General features: G+C 37.4%; 1 protein-coding gene across 1 annotated transcript in view; it reads left to right on the plus strand.

Moving 5' to 3' along the window:
- Positions 1 to 18689, plus strand: part of dtn (transmembrane protein 132C dtn) — a 520213-nt gene that overhangs the window by 494336 nt on the left and 7188 nt on the right. The window contains exons 5-10 of the mRNA XM_069848687.1: positions 3043 to 3245; positions 6428 to 6593; positions 6672 to 6854; positions 8084 to 8275; positions 11469 to 11934; positions 13593 to 14388. Of these exons, the coding sequence (XP_069704788.1) occupies positions 3043 to 3245; positions 6428 to 6593; positions 6672 to 6854; positions 8084 to 8275; positions 11469 to 11934; positions 13593 to 14388 (2006 nt within the window). The remainder of the gene's footprint in view (positions 1 to 3042; positions 3246 to 6427; positions 6594 to 6671; positions 6855 to 8083; positions 8276 to 11468; positions 11935 to 13592; positions 14389 to 18689) is intronic.

The following is an 18689-nucleotide window of genomic DNA, read 5'->3' on the forward strand; positions in this document are numbered from 1 at the left end:
TATCTGTTGGGTGTTTTACACTTTCAATGCTGAATAATTCCCATAATCTAAGTGGCTGGTTTCCATCCCCCACTCCCCATAGTATGGGCATTCGACATCTCGTAAAAGAGATTAGCTTCATCAGTCGTTCAGATTTTTTCGAATAATTTATTATTGTATGTATGGTACAGTAATGTATTTACTGATAACTTTTCTTATGAAATAATAGTGTTGTCAGCTTTTTTAACTCGATTTTCAGATTATTTCAGTTTTTTAACTTGGCAGCCCTGCAGATGGTATCTATTCAACGGAAGTCTTATTTTGTCCTCCTATAAATGAAAACACTGAAATTCTTAAATTTTCTAAATAATAAACATACGGAAAAGTTACACAGCGTAGAACTGCACGCATTGTATTCTTCACCTGACATTATTAGGAACATTAAATCAGACTCCAAAGCAGCTATTCTATCTATAGTCTCTAAACACACACCTTCATCTCAAACAGCAGAAATAACTAAAATGCTCTCCCAATTAATATCACTCAATAAAAGAATTGTATTCCAATGGATACCATCCCATTGTGGAATCCTGGGAAACGAGAATGCGGATGCTTTAGCAAAGAAGGGCAGCACTGCTACTTACAGACCTGTTACTAAATCTACGTTTTACTCTGTGAAGAGATTTATTAAATCTACATACTTAGACTTCAACAAACAAAATTTGATAACTCAATCTCAAGAGAAAAAATGGAACTCTCTGCATCAATATCCACAGTAAATTCCCGATTTACCACGCGAATCGTCTGTAGCTGCATTTAGATTGGCAACAGGCCATGATTGTTTGGCCAAACACCTGCATAGAATTGGAATATATCAGTCCCCTCACAGCCCATTATGCAACTGAAACCAAGCAATGGATTCGGAACACCTCAAAATCTGTGCTTCAGTGGCTGGCCATGATAATATCTTTGAAAAATATTGGAGTGTAAGAGGTCAAATGACTTTATTGTCAACTGCCTGGCATTAGAAAACAACAACACCAAATCCAGACGTTTGAGATGGGCAGGGCATGTAGCACGTATGGGCGAATACAGAAATGCATATAGAGTGTTAGTTGGAAGGCCTGAGGGAAAAAGACCTTTGGGGAGGCCGAGACGTAGATGGGAGAATAATATTAAAATGGATTTGAGTGAGGTGGCTTATGATGATAGAGACTGGATTAATCTTGCACAGGATAGGGACGGTAATGAACCTTCGGGTTTCTTAAAAGCCATTTATAAGTAAGTAAGTATAAACAGAAGGATCCAAAGAAAATTGGAGTGGATTGGAAAGAGAGGAGGCTGTTCAGTAATCTTTATATAAAACAACGAGTCAAAGTCAGGATATGAGAAGAAATGTCAGAAGGAAGTGAAATAGAGAGAAGAGTACGACAAGGATGCCCTTTATCACCTACCCTATTCAACATCTACTTGGAGGATTTAGTGAAGAACTGTTATCAGAACATGAGAGGAGTGATTTGCTGATGATATGGCGTTGTTAGCAGAAGAGGAGATGATACTAAAGGATATGCTACTGGAGCTAAATGACAGCTGTGAGCAGTATGGGATGAAGATAAATACAAATAAGACAAAGACCATAGTCATAGAAGAAAATTAAAGAAGGTAAACTTGCGAATTCTAAATGAGGCAGTAGAGCAAGTGGACAGCTTCAAATACTTGGGGTGTACTATAAGCAGTAACATGTTCTGTTGTAAAGAAGTCTAAAGGAGAATAGCAATGGCAAAGGAAAAAGGAGCATCTTCTGCGGACCTCTGGAGAAAGAACTAAGGAAGAGACTAGTGAAATGCTTTGTGTGGAGTGTAGCATTGTATGGGGGCAGAAACATGGTGAAGAGAAACGAATAGAAGCATTTGAAATGTGGGTATGGAGAAGAATGGAGCGTGTAAAATAGACAGAGTAAGAAACGAAGCTGTGTTGGAAAGAGTGGATAAAGAAAGAATGATGCTGAAACTGATCAGAAAGGTCACTTAAGGATGCACTGGAAGGAATGGTGAACGGGAGAAGAGTTCGAGGCAGAAGAAGATATCAGATGATAGACGACATTAATACACATGGATCATATGAGGAGACAAAGAGGAAGGCAGAAAATAGGAAAGACTGGAGAATGCTCGGTTTGCACTGAAAGACCTATGAATTAATTAAACATAGGCATGTATATTCATAGGTAATTTCGAGAAAGATTTCTTGTGTCAGTTTCAATTGCACTCTATCATCCAGGAACGTTTTCAGATTTATTTCCTTGATATTAAAAAAAAAATAATTTGAGGTTTGTTTTGGCTTAATACCCATACTACTGTACATACCGATAATCAAGTGTAGAATAAAACCAATTATTTCATTATTGTGACACAAATGTAGCGTATGAAACGTGAACCATATTTATTCTATTTTAAGGTTATATAATATTTTCTATCTTGCGTCTCGTGTCTATCTTGCGTCAAAATTTATCCACCCATCATAACCTAGACACACGATCACAACACTCCTCAATATTATCCATTCCCTCCCACCGAACATCTTCATATTCATCTTCTTTCACTGTGGCTGCTCCTCGACTTTGGAATTCCCTACCGAGTAATGTCAGGGACTGTCAGACATGAAACCAATTTAAGAATAGGCTACCGAAATATTTTTTTTAACAATTCTTGTTAACAATAATAGCTGTTTCAGGTTTCTCAATGTTTAATGGTTATATCACAGATAAATATCTAAATTATCTCATTATTATTATTATTATTATTATTATTATTATTATTATTATTATTATTATTATTATTATTTCTTACCAATGTTTATTATTGTCACACTAACATTACTTATCCAACTTTCATTATTTACTTCCATGTTGTTTTATGGTCTAGATATTAATGTAATAACTATGTAAGCAATTGTATTCAATTAGAATTAGAGTCTGGCTGGGCGGAAGAGAAGGCCTACTGGCCTTAGCTCTGTCAGATTAAATAAATTATTATTATTATTTTCTTGTATTTTGTATGTTTCTAGGTGTCATCATCATGCAGTTCTGTGTATGTCGATGGATCTGAAATACGTGGGTCATCAAATGCTTCAGTGCTAGTTAAATATGGTACCTACACTGGCCTAGCAAAATTTACAGTATGGATGCCGGAGTTTCCATTGGAAGTTAATGTAGCTGACTTCCGACTCAGCCAAGTTAAGGGCTGGAAAGTGCCTGAAGAACATGCCAGGTAATTAGATTTAGAACATATATGATTGCATAAGTATATAATCTTTTCGCTGTAAGAAAAATCCTAATGTAAACAATAGCACGTGACTGAAGTAAAGCTTCATTGGCCGCTGTTTGGCGCCATAGATTCTCAATACATGTTCGCGCCTACTGTTGTACATTCTGTTTCATGTTAAACATTTCCAGTTACTCGTCAAGTAGGCCTAACCTCACTACTATGCATTCGTTTGCTTAGGAAACATTTACTTTATAATTACTGCAATTAAATTATTTTTAAGTCTTATGTCTTCACAAAGGACAGTTGAGAATGCAAAAGTCATACTTCAGTACCGCGTGCTTACGTGAACAACTACGAGCTCAAGTGACGCCAGCTTGTTACAAGAACAAACTACCTTGGTATTACTGTTGGTATTCATCCGCGTTCATAGTACATAACAAAATATAAAAGTAGCTTTTCTTTTACATATCGTTTTACGTATGAGTGAAGTTATATGTTTCATCGTATTTAACAACTAGAATTCAATTTTTTATTTTCAAATAATACGAGATTGTGGTTTCCAAATACGAACTATATTTTCCTGCGTCATGTGAGTGTTTCGACTGTGAGCCAATCACGGGTATGACAGCAACGTGCTTATGTTTACATTAGAATTTTTGTTACAGCGAAAACAGTATATGTAGGTCACGTTTTTTTTTTTATTGTGAACGTTACACATTTTAAAAATATGAAGTTAATGTTTGGAGGCAGAATTCAAGGAAACGATGGTCTATTTGATCACAAAAAATTGTGTTTAGTTACCAGTAGTAATTTATAAATAGGCCTAATTACTGACATACCGGTAACATATATCACAAGTTTATTGAGTTAAGTTATGAAATATATTTGTGAAATCGTTTAACATTTTTGGATTTAATTTAACAAGAAAAAAAGTTCCATAATTCAAGTAAACCAAGGACTTACATTCGCGCGCAAATCTCCTGACATTTCGCGAGCGCCGGTAATATGAGAGCGCGACCACAGTCTATTATAGGCCTACAGTCACGAAGCTCAATATGTAAGAAATATGCATCCATAGATAGTTGCTAGCCACTAGGATCGCTACTAACGTCTCATCACAAACAATTCGAAATAGTACCGGCACAGTCTGTTGTTCCTAGTACCCTCAAACTCAAGCTTCGTGATTATATTGTTAACTTTAATTCAAAACAACAATAATTCCTTTCTACAATTCAACTTAAACACTCCCGTCAACAATGGGATTTCCACTCCACACAGTAACACAGTATTCGTTATTGCACTCCACAGACGACAATGACAATTTACTCGGATTATTGAGAACAACATTGTACTGCTAATTTTAACTAATGTTCACAAAGCACTATTTACAAATCAGAACTATCAGTTCTCAGTTCACAGTTCGTTTGCCTTGGCTAGTTCTTCTAGCTCAGTCACTCGAGTTCACAGTATCTCGAACCCCAGACCTTCCACTGAACTTCGAACTCAGGTCCCCCAACTGCGGTCCACTGCACTCAAACTCAGGAGTCCCGGCTCCCACAGTTACGGACACACTCAAGTCGAACTCCGGTCTCGAAGCTGGCTTCACTACTACACAAGACTGCCTTGCTGTCCAAAACTAGCAACGACTGCAACTAACTAACTCAAGTTCTCTCGCATGTCGTATTTATAACTAAACCATAGTTTCGGGAAAGTACGATGCTGGAAATTTCTACGGATGTCCAGAAGATGGCACCTCTCGAATTCTCTGGATTTCTTCCCTCAGTCGCAGTCGCATTACTCCCCACTCTCTGCCGCGGTCGCCGTCTCTCCTCTCCTCTCTACGCCACAGCGCATGCCCCAGGAAGCAGATGCGCGCGCAACTTCATTTGCCGCGCCGAGCCACGGCCGACCTTGCCCTCCTTCTGCCGGTCGTGAGATCGTTTCCCGGCTGTCACAATATTATAGACTGTGGCGCGACGTTGTTACAAGCCTCTCCGTCTCTGTCTCTGAGCGGCTGTAGTTTTAAAACTGTGGAGCGCGATCCTTTACCTGAAGTTGGTTTGATAGGGAGAAGCAGAAGGCTTCTTAATAATAATAATAATAATAATAATAATAATAATAATAATAATAATAATAATAATAATACATATAAATATCATCAGATTGCATCGAATGAAATTAAAAGTCACAAAATATAGAAAAATGAGTTGAGTCAGACGTAAATAATCATACTCGCTGAGTTAAATAAGTTTTTGTAATAGTTTTACTTTTATTAGGGTTAATAAAGTTGTCGAATAACACAAAGGCGCAGTGTGATGAAATAAATTGAATGATAGGCTTGATTTGAAATAGTAATTTTCTGTACAAGTGAATTGACATGGCCCTAAATAGTATTATGTCCATGCTGTCAAAGCATATATTTGCAAAAATAGTGGCTGTTACATGCCTGCACATTTAATATATTATAACGTCTTTATAAAGTACCCAGTTTGTTGCCTTCAAGTCCCGCATACTAAAAAAAAAAAGAAGTAAATCCATGGCGCTACAACCCTGAAGGGCCAAGTACGACCAGCCGGCTGCTGGCCTCACGCTCACATGCCGAAGCAGAGGTGGACGATCATCCAACCAGAATGGAGGTATCGTGTGGTTAGCACAATGATCCCCTCAGCCGTTATAGCTGGTTTGCTGGTTTATTATTATTATTATTATTATTATTATTATTATTATTATTATTATTATTATTATTATTATTATTATTATTGTTATTATGAGAACGTAACAGACCACATGGCCTAAAGCTTGTATGGATGATGATGATGATGATGTAAAGAGGTGATTGTTAAACCCACGTCTGGTAAGCATTACCACCTAAAAGACTGCACATTTTAATGAATCTCTTGAACAACAAAATTCATCATACAAACAACATCATTCACGGCAAAGTCTAATGATTAGAATAATGATTTTTACATTAGACAAAAATAAGGGAGAAAAATGCTCGAAGAGAAGAAAAATACGGTAGCTGGAAGATTGTTCAAAATCAGGGGCAAATATGGGAGATCCCAGGAAATAGGGAGAGTTGGCAAGCCTAGACGGGGTAAATGAAGATCTGATTCGTATCTTGTATTGAAAGTTAGGTTATAGGTTTCATTTCCATTTTAATTTATGTCTAAACTTTCTTGCAGTGGAGCAAAAATTAAAAGATCAATAGACGATTCTCATAGCAGTCGGCCTGGAACATACAGAGGATGGCCTAACACAGGAGCAATGCTACCAGAGGATGTGGGAAATGGCATTGATCAAGAACGTCACACAACATGTCGTCTTCGTTTCCAGCAAAGTCCGGTAGAAGTAAGTAAATTTCAGCCACTCTGTGTATCTTAATATTTTGTAGATATATCATGTATATTTGTTTCTTTTTTCGTGCAGGTGTATGCCCGCTTTCTGGCCACTGACCATGATTCTGGCAGAGTCAGTTATTTTGTGAGTCGTCGAACTTGGCTCAGGGTCACCGATCTAGTTCTGAGTTTGTTACGAGTGTCCGACCCAAGAATTGCAAGTCTTCATGGATGTATCTTACAGGGACGGAGTATGGGGCGAACAGAAGTGCAGGTATGAATTTTAGAAAAAGACACAAATTATTTGTGACATTTGTAATATTACAGGCCTACAACAAAACCTTCTCTATTAATCCCCCTTCAGGGGAGGGCACAGACTGGGACTGTCCTCACACGGAATAGTAATATGTGTTACAAGAGCGGTATGTTGAAGTTTTCATGTTCGAGGAAAAGTATGAAAAAGCGAAACGTAGTTGAGCTTTTTTAATTTCCGAGAATTGAAAGAAAACATACCGCTCGTGTATCGTACATTATTTTGTGCGAAGATCGTTTATTACATACCTGAAAGAGGAATTTCTAATTAGTTGCAATGAAATCTCCATCTTGGTTTCTGTTCAATGGCGGCAGATTTGCAAAACAAAAATATCTATCTTCAACATTGTTGCTTTAAAATGTTTTCTGTGTTTACTATACTCCAGCAGGCCGTGATATACGTCTGTCTTTTTTTTCCCCCCAGTCTATGATGAGTCTGGAATCTTGTTGATTTTTTCACGGCTTCCTTAATGTTATACGATGTAAGAGTAATGGAACGGAGAAAAAACATTCTCTCCGGAGGCGGGATTTGAACCCGGGTTTTCAGCTCATCACGAATGCAGTAACTTTAGTGGAGTTGTAGAGTTTACTTAATTTTTGCAAATATTTAAAAACAATAATTAACAGTGCAATTTAGGTGAAATTGCAGTGGTAAGTTTCCAATTTATAATTATTACTATATTGAACGTCTCTAAAAATAATATGTTAAAAGCCTAAAGCAATTGTATTCAATTAGAATTAGAGTCTGGCTGGGTGGAAGAGAAGGCCTACTGCCCTTAGCTCTGCCAGATTAAATAAATAAATAATAATAATAATAATAATAATAATTATTATTATTATTATTATTATTATTATTATTATTATTATTATTATTATTATTATTAAAGCAGTAAAATCAATATGTCACTTAAGTGGTAAGAAGAGGGAAATTGTTATGTGTGTTTGGTTGGGAATACTGAATGTGGAATTTTACACTTTCCTCAGATTGGTTTTGTGCGGAAACCAAGCAAATATGCAAGTTCTCGCACAAAAATAGTTAAATGATAGAGATAAGGACACAATCCACAACACTGTTATTATTAACAAAACATTAATACTTATCATGATTTCATATTCATTGTTGAAACTGACTTAAAACCAAATCGTTTCCTATTGAAGTTTCGAAGGCTTAAATAGTTGATATATTTTCAGGTACTGTCACCTATAACAGGAAGAGTGATAGGCGCAAAGGAAGTTCGAGTGGGCAATGACAAAGTCAGCATAACAAGACTTCAAGTTCGAGTTGTCTCAGGATTGCAACTGTCCATTGTACCGGATAATGCAGTAGAAAATGGCTACATTGCTGAGACTTCGGTCACAAGGAAGCTGACAGCTCAGTACCAGGTAATGTCTAGGTTGCATGCAGCTGAGTTCAAAAATATACTTTGTTAATTCTACAGAAGGACTAGACCAAAGGAGGCGTCATTCATTATTTTACAGTGCATACCACGAATATTATAGATTACAAAGCACGTAGTTTTACTTTCTGATACCCAGTACTTTCCACAAAATAACGTAGAACTATTTACCTGTTGTGTGTAGTAATGAATGGATGTATTGCCGCCATATTGTCCACATCAGACGTCACGAACGAACAGATCACCATTTAAATGTAAAACATGATTGTTAATTACCGAAATACGACCTACTTCGATAATAATCTCTATCTACACTGGCACTAAAAATGTTACCTCACTGATTTCGTCAGACCTCCAAACACCCATTGTCCACAAACTTGCACCTCCACTCACACTCAAAATGTTTTCTTGTTGGTGCGGTCAGACACCCAAACACCTATTGCCTACAGATTTGCACCTCCACTGACACTCAAAATGTTTTCTTGTTGGTGCGGTTATGCCCCCTTATACCCATTGTCTACTAATTTGCACCTCCACTCACACTCAAAATGTTTTCTTGCTGGTGCGGTCAGGCCCCCAAACACCCATTGTCCACAAATTTGCACCTCCACTCACACTCAAAATGTTTTCTTGTTGGTGTGGTCAGGCCCCCAAATACCCATTGTCTATTAATTTGCACCTCCATTCACACTCAAAATGTTTTCTTGTTGGTGTGGTCAGGCCCCCAAACACCCATTGTCTATTAATTTGCACCTCCATTCACACTCAAAATGTTTTCTTGTTGGTGTGGTCAGGCCCCCAAATACCCATTGTCTATTAATTTGCACCTCCATTCACACTCAAAATGTTTTCTTGTTGGTGTGGTCAGGCCCCCAAACACCCATTGTCTATTAATTTGCACCTCCATTCACACTCAAAATGTTTTCTTGTTGGTGTGGTCAGGCCCCCAAACACCCATTGTCTATTAATTTGCACCTCCATTCACACTCAAAATGTTTTCTTGTTGGTGTGGTCAGGCCCCCAAACACCCATTGTCTATTAATTTGCACCTCCATTCACACTCAAAATGTTTTCTTGTTGGTGTGGTCAGGCCCCCAAACACCCATTGTCCACAAACTTGCATCTCCACTTACACTCAAAATGTTTTCTTGCTGGTGCGGTCAGGTCCCCAAACACCAATTGTCCACAAATTTTCACCTCCACTCACACTCAAAATATTTTCTTGCTGGTGCGGTCAGGCCCCCAAAGACCCATTGTTCACAAATTTGCACCTCCACTCACAATGTTTTCTTGCTGGTGTGGTCCAGGCTCCCAAATACCCATTGTCCAAAAATTTTCCCTGGACTTCTCGAATTTCGGTTGACTGAAGCGTTTGCCTGCTGATTTGGAGCTGCACTCGGGCATGGATTCCATTCCCACTTGGGCAGATTACCTGACTGGATCGTTTCCGAGGTTTTTCCCAACCATAAGAGAAATATCAGGTAATCTAAAGTGAATCCTGGGCCTCATCTGGCCAAATATCATCTTGCTATCACCAATTGCATAGATGCTAAATAATTTAGTTGTTGATGCAGTGTCGTTAAATAACCTACTAAGAAAAACAAACAATTGTTACAAAAAATACATTCTTCATAAAAGTATTGTATGAGTGACTCTGATTTATACTTTTATATTCTGAGGTGAACTTATTTTGTAAGGGGTAGGCCTACTGTACATTTTTAATTTCTGCAATTTGCTCTCTAACAAGCAAACATTCTGATGGGGGCAGATAAAAAAGTTAAATTTTTTTCTTCCACAATGTTAATAATGTCAAAGCAAGTGCTTACACAAATTTTGGCCACTCGACCGCAATTACGAGGCCGTCCAGAAAGTGATTTTCCCTGGGGTCGTTCACAGAAAAAAAACACAACTGCATGAAAAGATTTACTGAAACAGATACAACAATTGTTGCGCTATTTGTCAACATATCCCCCACTGGAATTGAGACATTTGTCATACCATGGGATCAATTTCTGTATCCTTGTTTCATAGAAGTCAGTCGCTGGGATCGGAACCAGCGTTTGACAGCCATCTGCACTTCTTTCTGTCGATCTCATGATATGATAAACTTCTCAATTCCGATGGGGAATATGTTGAAAACTAGCCCAACAATTGCTATGTCTGTTCCAATAAATTTTCCAAAGAAATTGTGTTTTTTTTTTCTGTTAATGACCGCTGGCGAACTTATTTTTTACGGCCCTCGTAATTGCAGTCGAGTGGCCAAAATTTGTGTAAGCACTTCTTTTGACATTATTAACATGGTGGAAGAAAAAAATTTAACTTTTTTATCTGCCCCCATCAGAATGTCTGCTTGTAAGTACTTTCTTTTCAGTAATATAGTACCTACAGAGCGTTCACCTACGAGTGAGGCCAGGAAAGCGGCCTGTACTGATACGCCGCTTTGTGCACGCAGTTGTTGAGACACGCTCGACAATCAAGGACATCAAGGTCGACAAGTTATCAGTTGTGAGCCAGATGTTGCAGTATTTAACACGTACAGTGCAGTTTCTTGACACAGTTGCTTAAATATTCAGCGTTGTGTAAAATTTGTTAACAATGCAAAATGCAAAATTCATGCTTGAACAGAGAGTTTTTATGTATGATGCATATGTGAAAACAGAGTCATGTAAAGAGGTGCGTAGGCAATTTGAAGTGAAATATTCGGGTGCTCCAATTCAGGGTAGAGAAACTGTTAGACGTCTTGTTAACAAATTAAGGACAACAGGGTCGATAAATGCTACAATTCCTAAGCGAAAACGAAGAGTATTGACGGGAGAAAAAATTGATGAAATCAGTGCATCATTTACACGCTCTCCTAATAAATCTCTAAGACGTGTTTCACAGGAAGTTAGTGTTTCAAAAACATCAGTCTTTACTGCTGCTAAACTTTAAAATTAAAACCCTACAGAGTATAGTATAGAGAGCGGAAGCTTACGGATAGACGATTCCCGCAAGCGACACCGCAGCCAGGCCGCTTTCCTGGCCCCACCCGTAGGCGAACGCTCTGTAGTATGTAATATGATTTAATTGTATTGAATCCCAATTTTTAAGTTTAATATTGAATGTCTCGTATTCTTTACTAATGTTTCTGGGAACCCTAGTATAGATTACATTTAATTTCTATTCCCATTATTTTGCAGGAAGGGTTGTTAGATATTGACCTGGAGTTCTCGGATGGTTCTCGCACCCCACTGCGTGATGTTGCCGTTAGTGACTACTATCTTCTAGTTGACAGTCTGGACCCTGAAGTTGTTGCATTTGCGCCAATGGTAGCCTCACATCACCCCCGCGTCATAGCCGTTGGAGAAGGTCGTGGTGATTTGCTGCGTGTAGCCCTGCTTTTGGCTGAGGAGTGTCGAGGCAGCACAACCACTCGTCGAGGAGGTGGCAACACTGGACCCAGTAAAGGAGGTGGCAAAGGAAATGTAGGCGGTCCACTAGCAGCAGCATCGGCACACGTTGATGTGGACTTCTCAGCTAGTGAGGTTCCTCAGAGACCCGACTTTGTTCAGAACGATGGCGGAGGAAATGTAGGATCTGGGCATGGGTCACGAGAAAGGAAAAACAATAGAGAAATGACTGCAGATCTTCGAGATATTTTGAAAGGTAATTGACATAAGATATACGATTTGCAGAACAGATAAATTGCCATTTAGAGATTGAATTGAATTCTTGGTGAATTCAAATGTAATTTGTGGTGGATAAAGATGGCATTAAGATTGATTTTCTCGGGGTACTTTGCTCTCATGCCATACTGCTATTTTCAGAAATTGAATATACAAGGTGAACCGCAAGTAATGTCATTAATTTCAGCAGGGGCGGCCCATCCCTATGTGCTACAGTGCTACAGCACAGTGATAATTTTTGCTCAAATAATGTATTTGTAATACCATAGTATTTGATCTGTCATTTAACAATTTCCCGTGGTTATATTCATGACGCATTATCGAGTGTTTAGTCTTCGCTCTTCACTGCCTGAGGGGGGTTCGTTGTGTTACTCTGACTTCATATGAAAATGTAGACATTTATGTGCATGTGCGAAGCTGAACTCACTGCTCTGATTGGCTATTTTTACGCGGGAAAGTGCTGTAGTCAGCTTCAGCACAACACAGCTTGGAGATTGCAAAAGTAAAGCGTAACGAAAGAATGCTTCTTTGTGGAAGAACTCGGAACTATTTACAATGTATAAATATCGGACTGCTGCTGCCATCTACCTGTAGGCCTATGAGGTTCTTCCTGAATCAGCTAGCAAGCGACGGAAAATGGAATCCTAGAAAATTGAAGCCGAGGAAGTATGTGACTGTATAATTCAGAAAACTACTCACCGTTTTCAGTCTTTAAGCTACCTAGATGCAACAAAATTGTTAAACAGCAAAATTTTTGAGAATTTTTCTTATAATTTTCGTGAACGCGAACTTGAAGTTGCTGTCAACAGCTATACTATACTGAACAAAAGAGTGTTAAAGACACAACTTGGAGTTCTATACGGAAAACCCGACTTCCAAAATATAGATGTCTGTTTAATTGTTACAATACATAGTCTCCAACAATTTACAGGATCCATTCCGTGAAGTAACGAAGTTGTTAAATATTTTGGTTACAACACCAATGGCCATTGCTGAGCCAGAAAGATGTTTTTCTTGCTTGAAATGCATAAAAACGGTTTTTAAGGAATCACTATGTCCCAGGATCGTCTCACTGCTCTTGCAATACTGTCAATAGAAAAGAGTATGAAGTCCAAGATGGAAGGGCTTAACACCAGGGTAATTGAAAAGTTCTGCAGTAGGAAGGAACGTCGTATGGACTTCATATTTCGTCACTAGGCGAGTCTCAAATTAAGATAAATACATATAAGTGTATATAGTAGGCAGATATAGAGATTGTAGCACACTCATTATTTTGACCACCAGCCGCTACTGAATTTCAGGGGTTTATTCTTTGAGATATTTCAAACAAAAAGGTTTAATGTAATTTTGCTGGTTTTTTGCTTTCTTTTGAAGGTAAAGATTGTTTTCTTTCTGCAATTATTATTATTATTATTATTATTATTATTATTATTATTATTATTATTATTATTATTATTATTATTATTCAATTTAATAAACCCTATTTCACCCTGAATTCTGACTCAGAAATGGCGTCATTAAACTACACTATTCAGGTTACTCTGATACCGGTACATTGCACTACACATCCTGTGCTAAAATTACTTCACAGGTGATAAATGTAATCTTTTGTTAATGAAACATTCTCTTTCATTATAGGAATTCCATTGAAAGACGAAAACAATCACGAACCAACAGTTCAAGCACGACAACACCACTCAGCTGTTGCTAATGGTATAGCGTCGGGAGTCGGAATGAGGCCTCATAACAACATGCACATGACGCCACTTGAAATTGGGATGTATGTACTGCTGGCAGCCTTCTGTTTCGCCATTGTCGTGTTTGTTGTATCATGCGTTGTTTATGCCTCCAAGTTTAAACCTCAAACTATAGAATCCGCAGGCGGTAACACAAGTGGAGGTTCAAGCGGTCTTCAGAGTTTGGGTGCTGCTGTTAGTAAAGTTACAGGAGGCAGTGGAATTGGTAGTATTGGTTTAGGAGGCACTGGACATCTTGGATCGAAGAAACAACCGCGGGAATCTACAACAAATGCACACGACTGGGTTTGGTTGGGAAGAGCAACATTGGAAAGAGCATCTGGACACGTTGTGGTCGGAGAGAATTCTAGCAGTGGAAGAACTCCGTCTGTTTGTAATAATAACAATAACATTAGTGGTAAAGATCAGCAGCTTCAGATGCGTATTACAGCCAATCCAATGAGTTACAGTGCGGCTGAAAATATGGAAAATGAACAACAAAGTCTAGGAACTTGTTTCGATAACCCTAACCATATAGATCTGCCCTCAAGACCTCCTGCCATTGATAGTTCAACCTACTGTAAAAAGGAAAAGATTCCAAGTAGGCATCATAACCCTCCACCACCGCCTACACCAAAGCAGCACCATAAGGCACCGCATATCAACAAGGACTCAGCTGCTGACAAACTATGGCAGATGTAAGTGTATATATTTTTTTGCATAAGGGTGTTCTGATGTTAGTTCCATTTTTCTTATAGCAATTTTACAGTATCTGATTATTCTGTTCATGCACCAGTACTTTATGTACTATCACTAATTGTGTACAGTATACCGGTATACTTATCCCCAATTGTCGTTCTATTAGTTACAATTCCTTCCATGTATTTATTTTCTGCATTAAGTATTTTAGGATTCTGCTACTTTATTTGCCATAATTCTCATACTTTTGTTTATTTATTTTACATACTGTATTCATTTTTGGGATATTTCGTTTCTCCTATTGTCATTTTACCAATTCTGACTTTTCTGTTTATTTATTGTACATATTCATAATTTCTGAGGCATTTCATTTGTTCTAATGTGTTCCTACCAATTCTGATGCTTCTGTTAATTCATTTTAGATACCGGTACCGTACCAGTACGATTCTTTTCTCCTATTGTCATTCTACCAATTCTGATTCTTGTTCATTTATTTTACATTATCATTATACTGTACCAATTTTGATTCTTCTGTTTATTTATTTTACACACTAACTATTCTTGGGATATTTCCTTTCTCTTATTGTAGTTCTAGCAATTCTATTTTTCTGTTTATTTATTTTAGACCTACACATTAATCACTTTTGTTGTATTTTGTTTTTTCTGTTTTCATTTTATCTATTCTTATTCTTTAGAGTATCAGTACTAGTCTTTAATTTCTTGTTGCCATTTTACCAATTCTGTTTATAATTTCTGAGGCATTTTATTTGTTCTAATGTGTTCCTACCAATTCTGATGCTTCTGTTAATTTATTTTAGATACCAGTACCAGTATGATTCTTTTCTCCTATTGTCATTCTACCAATTCTGATTCTTGTTAATTTATTTTACATTATCATTATACCAATTTTGATTCTTCTGTTTGTTTATTTTACCCATTATTCATTTTTGGGGTATTCCATTTGTCCTATTGTCATCCTACCAACCCTGAATCTTCTGTTAATTTATTTTACACACTAACTATTCTTGGGATATTTCTTTTCTCTTATTGTAGTTCTAGCAATTCTGTTTTTTCTGTTTATTTATTTTAGACCTACACATTAATCACTTTTGTTGTATTTTGTTTTTTCTGTTTTCATTTTATCTATTCTTATTCTTTAGAGTATCAGTACTAGTCTTTAATTTGTTGTTGCCATTTTACCAATTCTGTTTATAATTTCTGAGGCATTTTATTTGTTCTAATGTGTTCCTACCAATTCTGATGCTTCTGTTAATTTATTTTAGATACCGGTACCAGTATGATTCTTTTCTCCTATTGTCATTCTACCAATTCTGATTCTTGTTAATTTATTTTACATTATCATTATACCAATTTTGATTCTTCTGTTTGTTTATTTTACCCATTATTCATTTTTGGGGTATTCCATTTGTCCTATTGTCATCCTACCAACCCTGAATCTTCTGTTAATTTATTTTACACACTAACTATTCTTGTGATATTTCCTTTCTCTTATTGTAGTTCTAGCAATTCTATTTTTCTGTTTATTTATTTTAGACCTACACATTAATCACTTTTGTTGTATTTTGTGTATTCTGTTTTCATTTTATCTATTCTTATTCTTTAGAGTATCAGTACTAGTCTTTAATTTGTTATCATTTTACCAATTCTGTTTATAATTTCTGAGGCATTTCATTTGTTCTAATGTGTTCCTACCAATTCTGATGCTTCTGTTAATTTATTTTAGATACCGATACCAGTATGATTCTTTTCTGCTATTGTCATTCTACCAATTCTGATTCTTGTTAATTTATTTTACATTATCATTATACCAATTTTGATTCTTCTGTTTGTTTATTTTACCCATTATTCATTTTTGGGGTATTCCATTTGTCCTATTGTCATCCTACCAACCCTGAATCTTCTGTTTATTTATTTTACACACTAACTATTCTTGGGATATTTCCTTTCTCTTATTGTAGTTCTAGCAATTCTGTTTTTTCTGTTTATTTATTTTAGACCTACACATTAATCACTTTTGTTGTATTTTGTTTTTTCTGTTTTCATTTTATCTATTCTTATTCTTTAGAGTACCAGTACTAGTCTTTAATTTGTTGTTGTCATGTTACCAGTTCTGTTTATTTATTTTATTTATGAATGCTTATTGTGGTGTTTCATGTCTTTTTTCGTTATTCTATCAATTTAGGTTATTTTTTAAATTTATTTCATATACAGGTAGTAATTACTTTGGGGTACTTCGAGATTATTCTGTTTACTTACATTATATATCAGTTACTCTCCAGTTGTCATTCTACCAATTCTTATTCGTTTTATTTATGAATAATTAATGTATACCAGTACTGCATGGCTACTATGGATTTACCACTGCCTGCTGGATCGCATCCTATGCTGCATTAACTGCCTGCTGAAAGTTATTTTGCCACTAGGTGATAGATAGTGCACACCACTTAACATCCCTAAAATACACGCATACACTGATAACCTTAATAGTGGTGTGCACTACCTGCCACCTAGTGGCTACTCACACATAAGCGTTAATTGAGCTAGTAATGTAAGCAGCCATAGAATGCGATCCAGTAAGCAGTGGGATTTACATAACGTTTCAAGTATTTGAAGCTGTCCACTTGTTTCACTGCCTCGTTTCATTTCGCGCGTTTACCTTCTTTATTTTTCTTCTGATAACCATGGTCTTATTCTTACTGCTCACAGCTGTCATTTAGCTCCAGTAGCATATCCTTTAGTTTCATCTCCTCTTCTGCTAACCATATCATCAGCAAATCTTATGCACTTCATACTTCTTCCTACTACTATCACCCCTCCCTCTTCTAAAAACAATTCTTCACTAAAAAAATGTCAATTTATTTGTCTTTCATCAGTAGCTTCTGATTTGCGAATAAAGTGAATAATAGATATTGTACATGAACAACATGCTGTTATAGTCCCGTCGCTCTTATTTCTGGCAGCCAATCACGTTGCAGTTTGGTTTCATTTAAACGTATGCATCTTGCCATTCACTGCTGATGACGTAATGCACTTTCTAAGGCTCGATAAATACTAAATATAATCGCCCGCCATTTTGGCTCTTTCGTTGGCGTTCACAGAAAGCACATGAGGACATTATTTGTTGCTCAATTATTTGCTCAATTACAGTGCGTTTGATTTATTCTCATAGGAGCTACGACATGATAATGTTTAACGGTGCAGCAAATAGATTCCTCGTCTGGTAGCTCGGAAATGAAAGAACAAAAATGGCGAATGATACTACCTACCTAAGGGGCATAATTTCAGGTATGTATTTCCCACATGTAGACAATGAAAATAGTTCATTACAACATGTGACCGGAAATGCTTTATTTCCGAGTTATGGTCTTCACAACATTGAAATTCACAGGAACGTTTTTCTTTCCGCAGGTCGTTGCGGTCAAAGGAGACATTAAGAGGGCACTCTGACAGTTCATTCCGAGGCGAAGGTTACATTCAGTGTTGTGTAGGCGTTAGACTGTGCGACATGTATTCAAATCATGAGCTGGCAGAGATACACTTCATGTACAGTAAGGCGGACGGCAATGCTGCGCTGACTCGTCGTTTGTACCAGGAGAGGTACCCACAGCGACATTGTCCAGATCGGAAGACATTTGTACATTTCCATTACCGTCTGTGCGAGTATGGAAAATTTAACTCTCCTGGTTTGGAAAGGGGACGATCAAGATCTACAACTCCAGAAGTACAGGAGGAGATTCTGGAGGCTGTGAACATGACTCCTTCTATCAGCACACGAAGGGTAGCGTTGCAAGTCAATGTTCCTCATACGACTGTCTGGAGACTGTTGAAAGAGTATCAATTGTATCCTTATCATTTGCAACGTGTACAGGCCCTGTCACCAGCAGATTACCCTGCACGAGTTAGGTTCTGTCAGTGGTTCTTGCAGCAGTGTGGTGTAAATCCGAACTTTCCTGCCTTAGTATTATTTACAGATGAAGCACAGTTGACACGAGATGGCATAACAAATTTCCACAATCAGCATGTATGGGCGTATGAAAACCCACGTGCAATTGTTCCATCTCATCACCAGGTGCGGTTCTCCCTCAACATGTGGGCCGGTATCATAGGTGATCGATTAGTTGGACCCCATGTACTTATAAACAGACTTACGGGGCAGGCGTACACAAACTTCCTGGAAAACACCATACCTCATGTTTTAGAAGACACTCCACTGATCAGTCGTCAACACATTCACTTCTTGCATGATGGCGCTCTTGCACACTTCAGTCGTACGGCTCGC

The sequence above is a fragment of the Periplaneta americana genome, chromosome 15 (genome assembly GCF_040183065.1).
Source record: "Periplaneta americana isolate PAMFEO1 chromosome 15, P.americana_PAMFEO1_priV1, whole genome shotgun sequence".
Taxonomy (NCBI): domain Eukaryota; kingdom Metazoa; phylum Arthropoda; class Insecta; order Blattodea; family Blattidae; genus Periplaneta; species Periplaneta americana.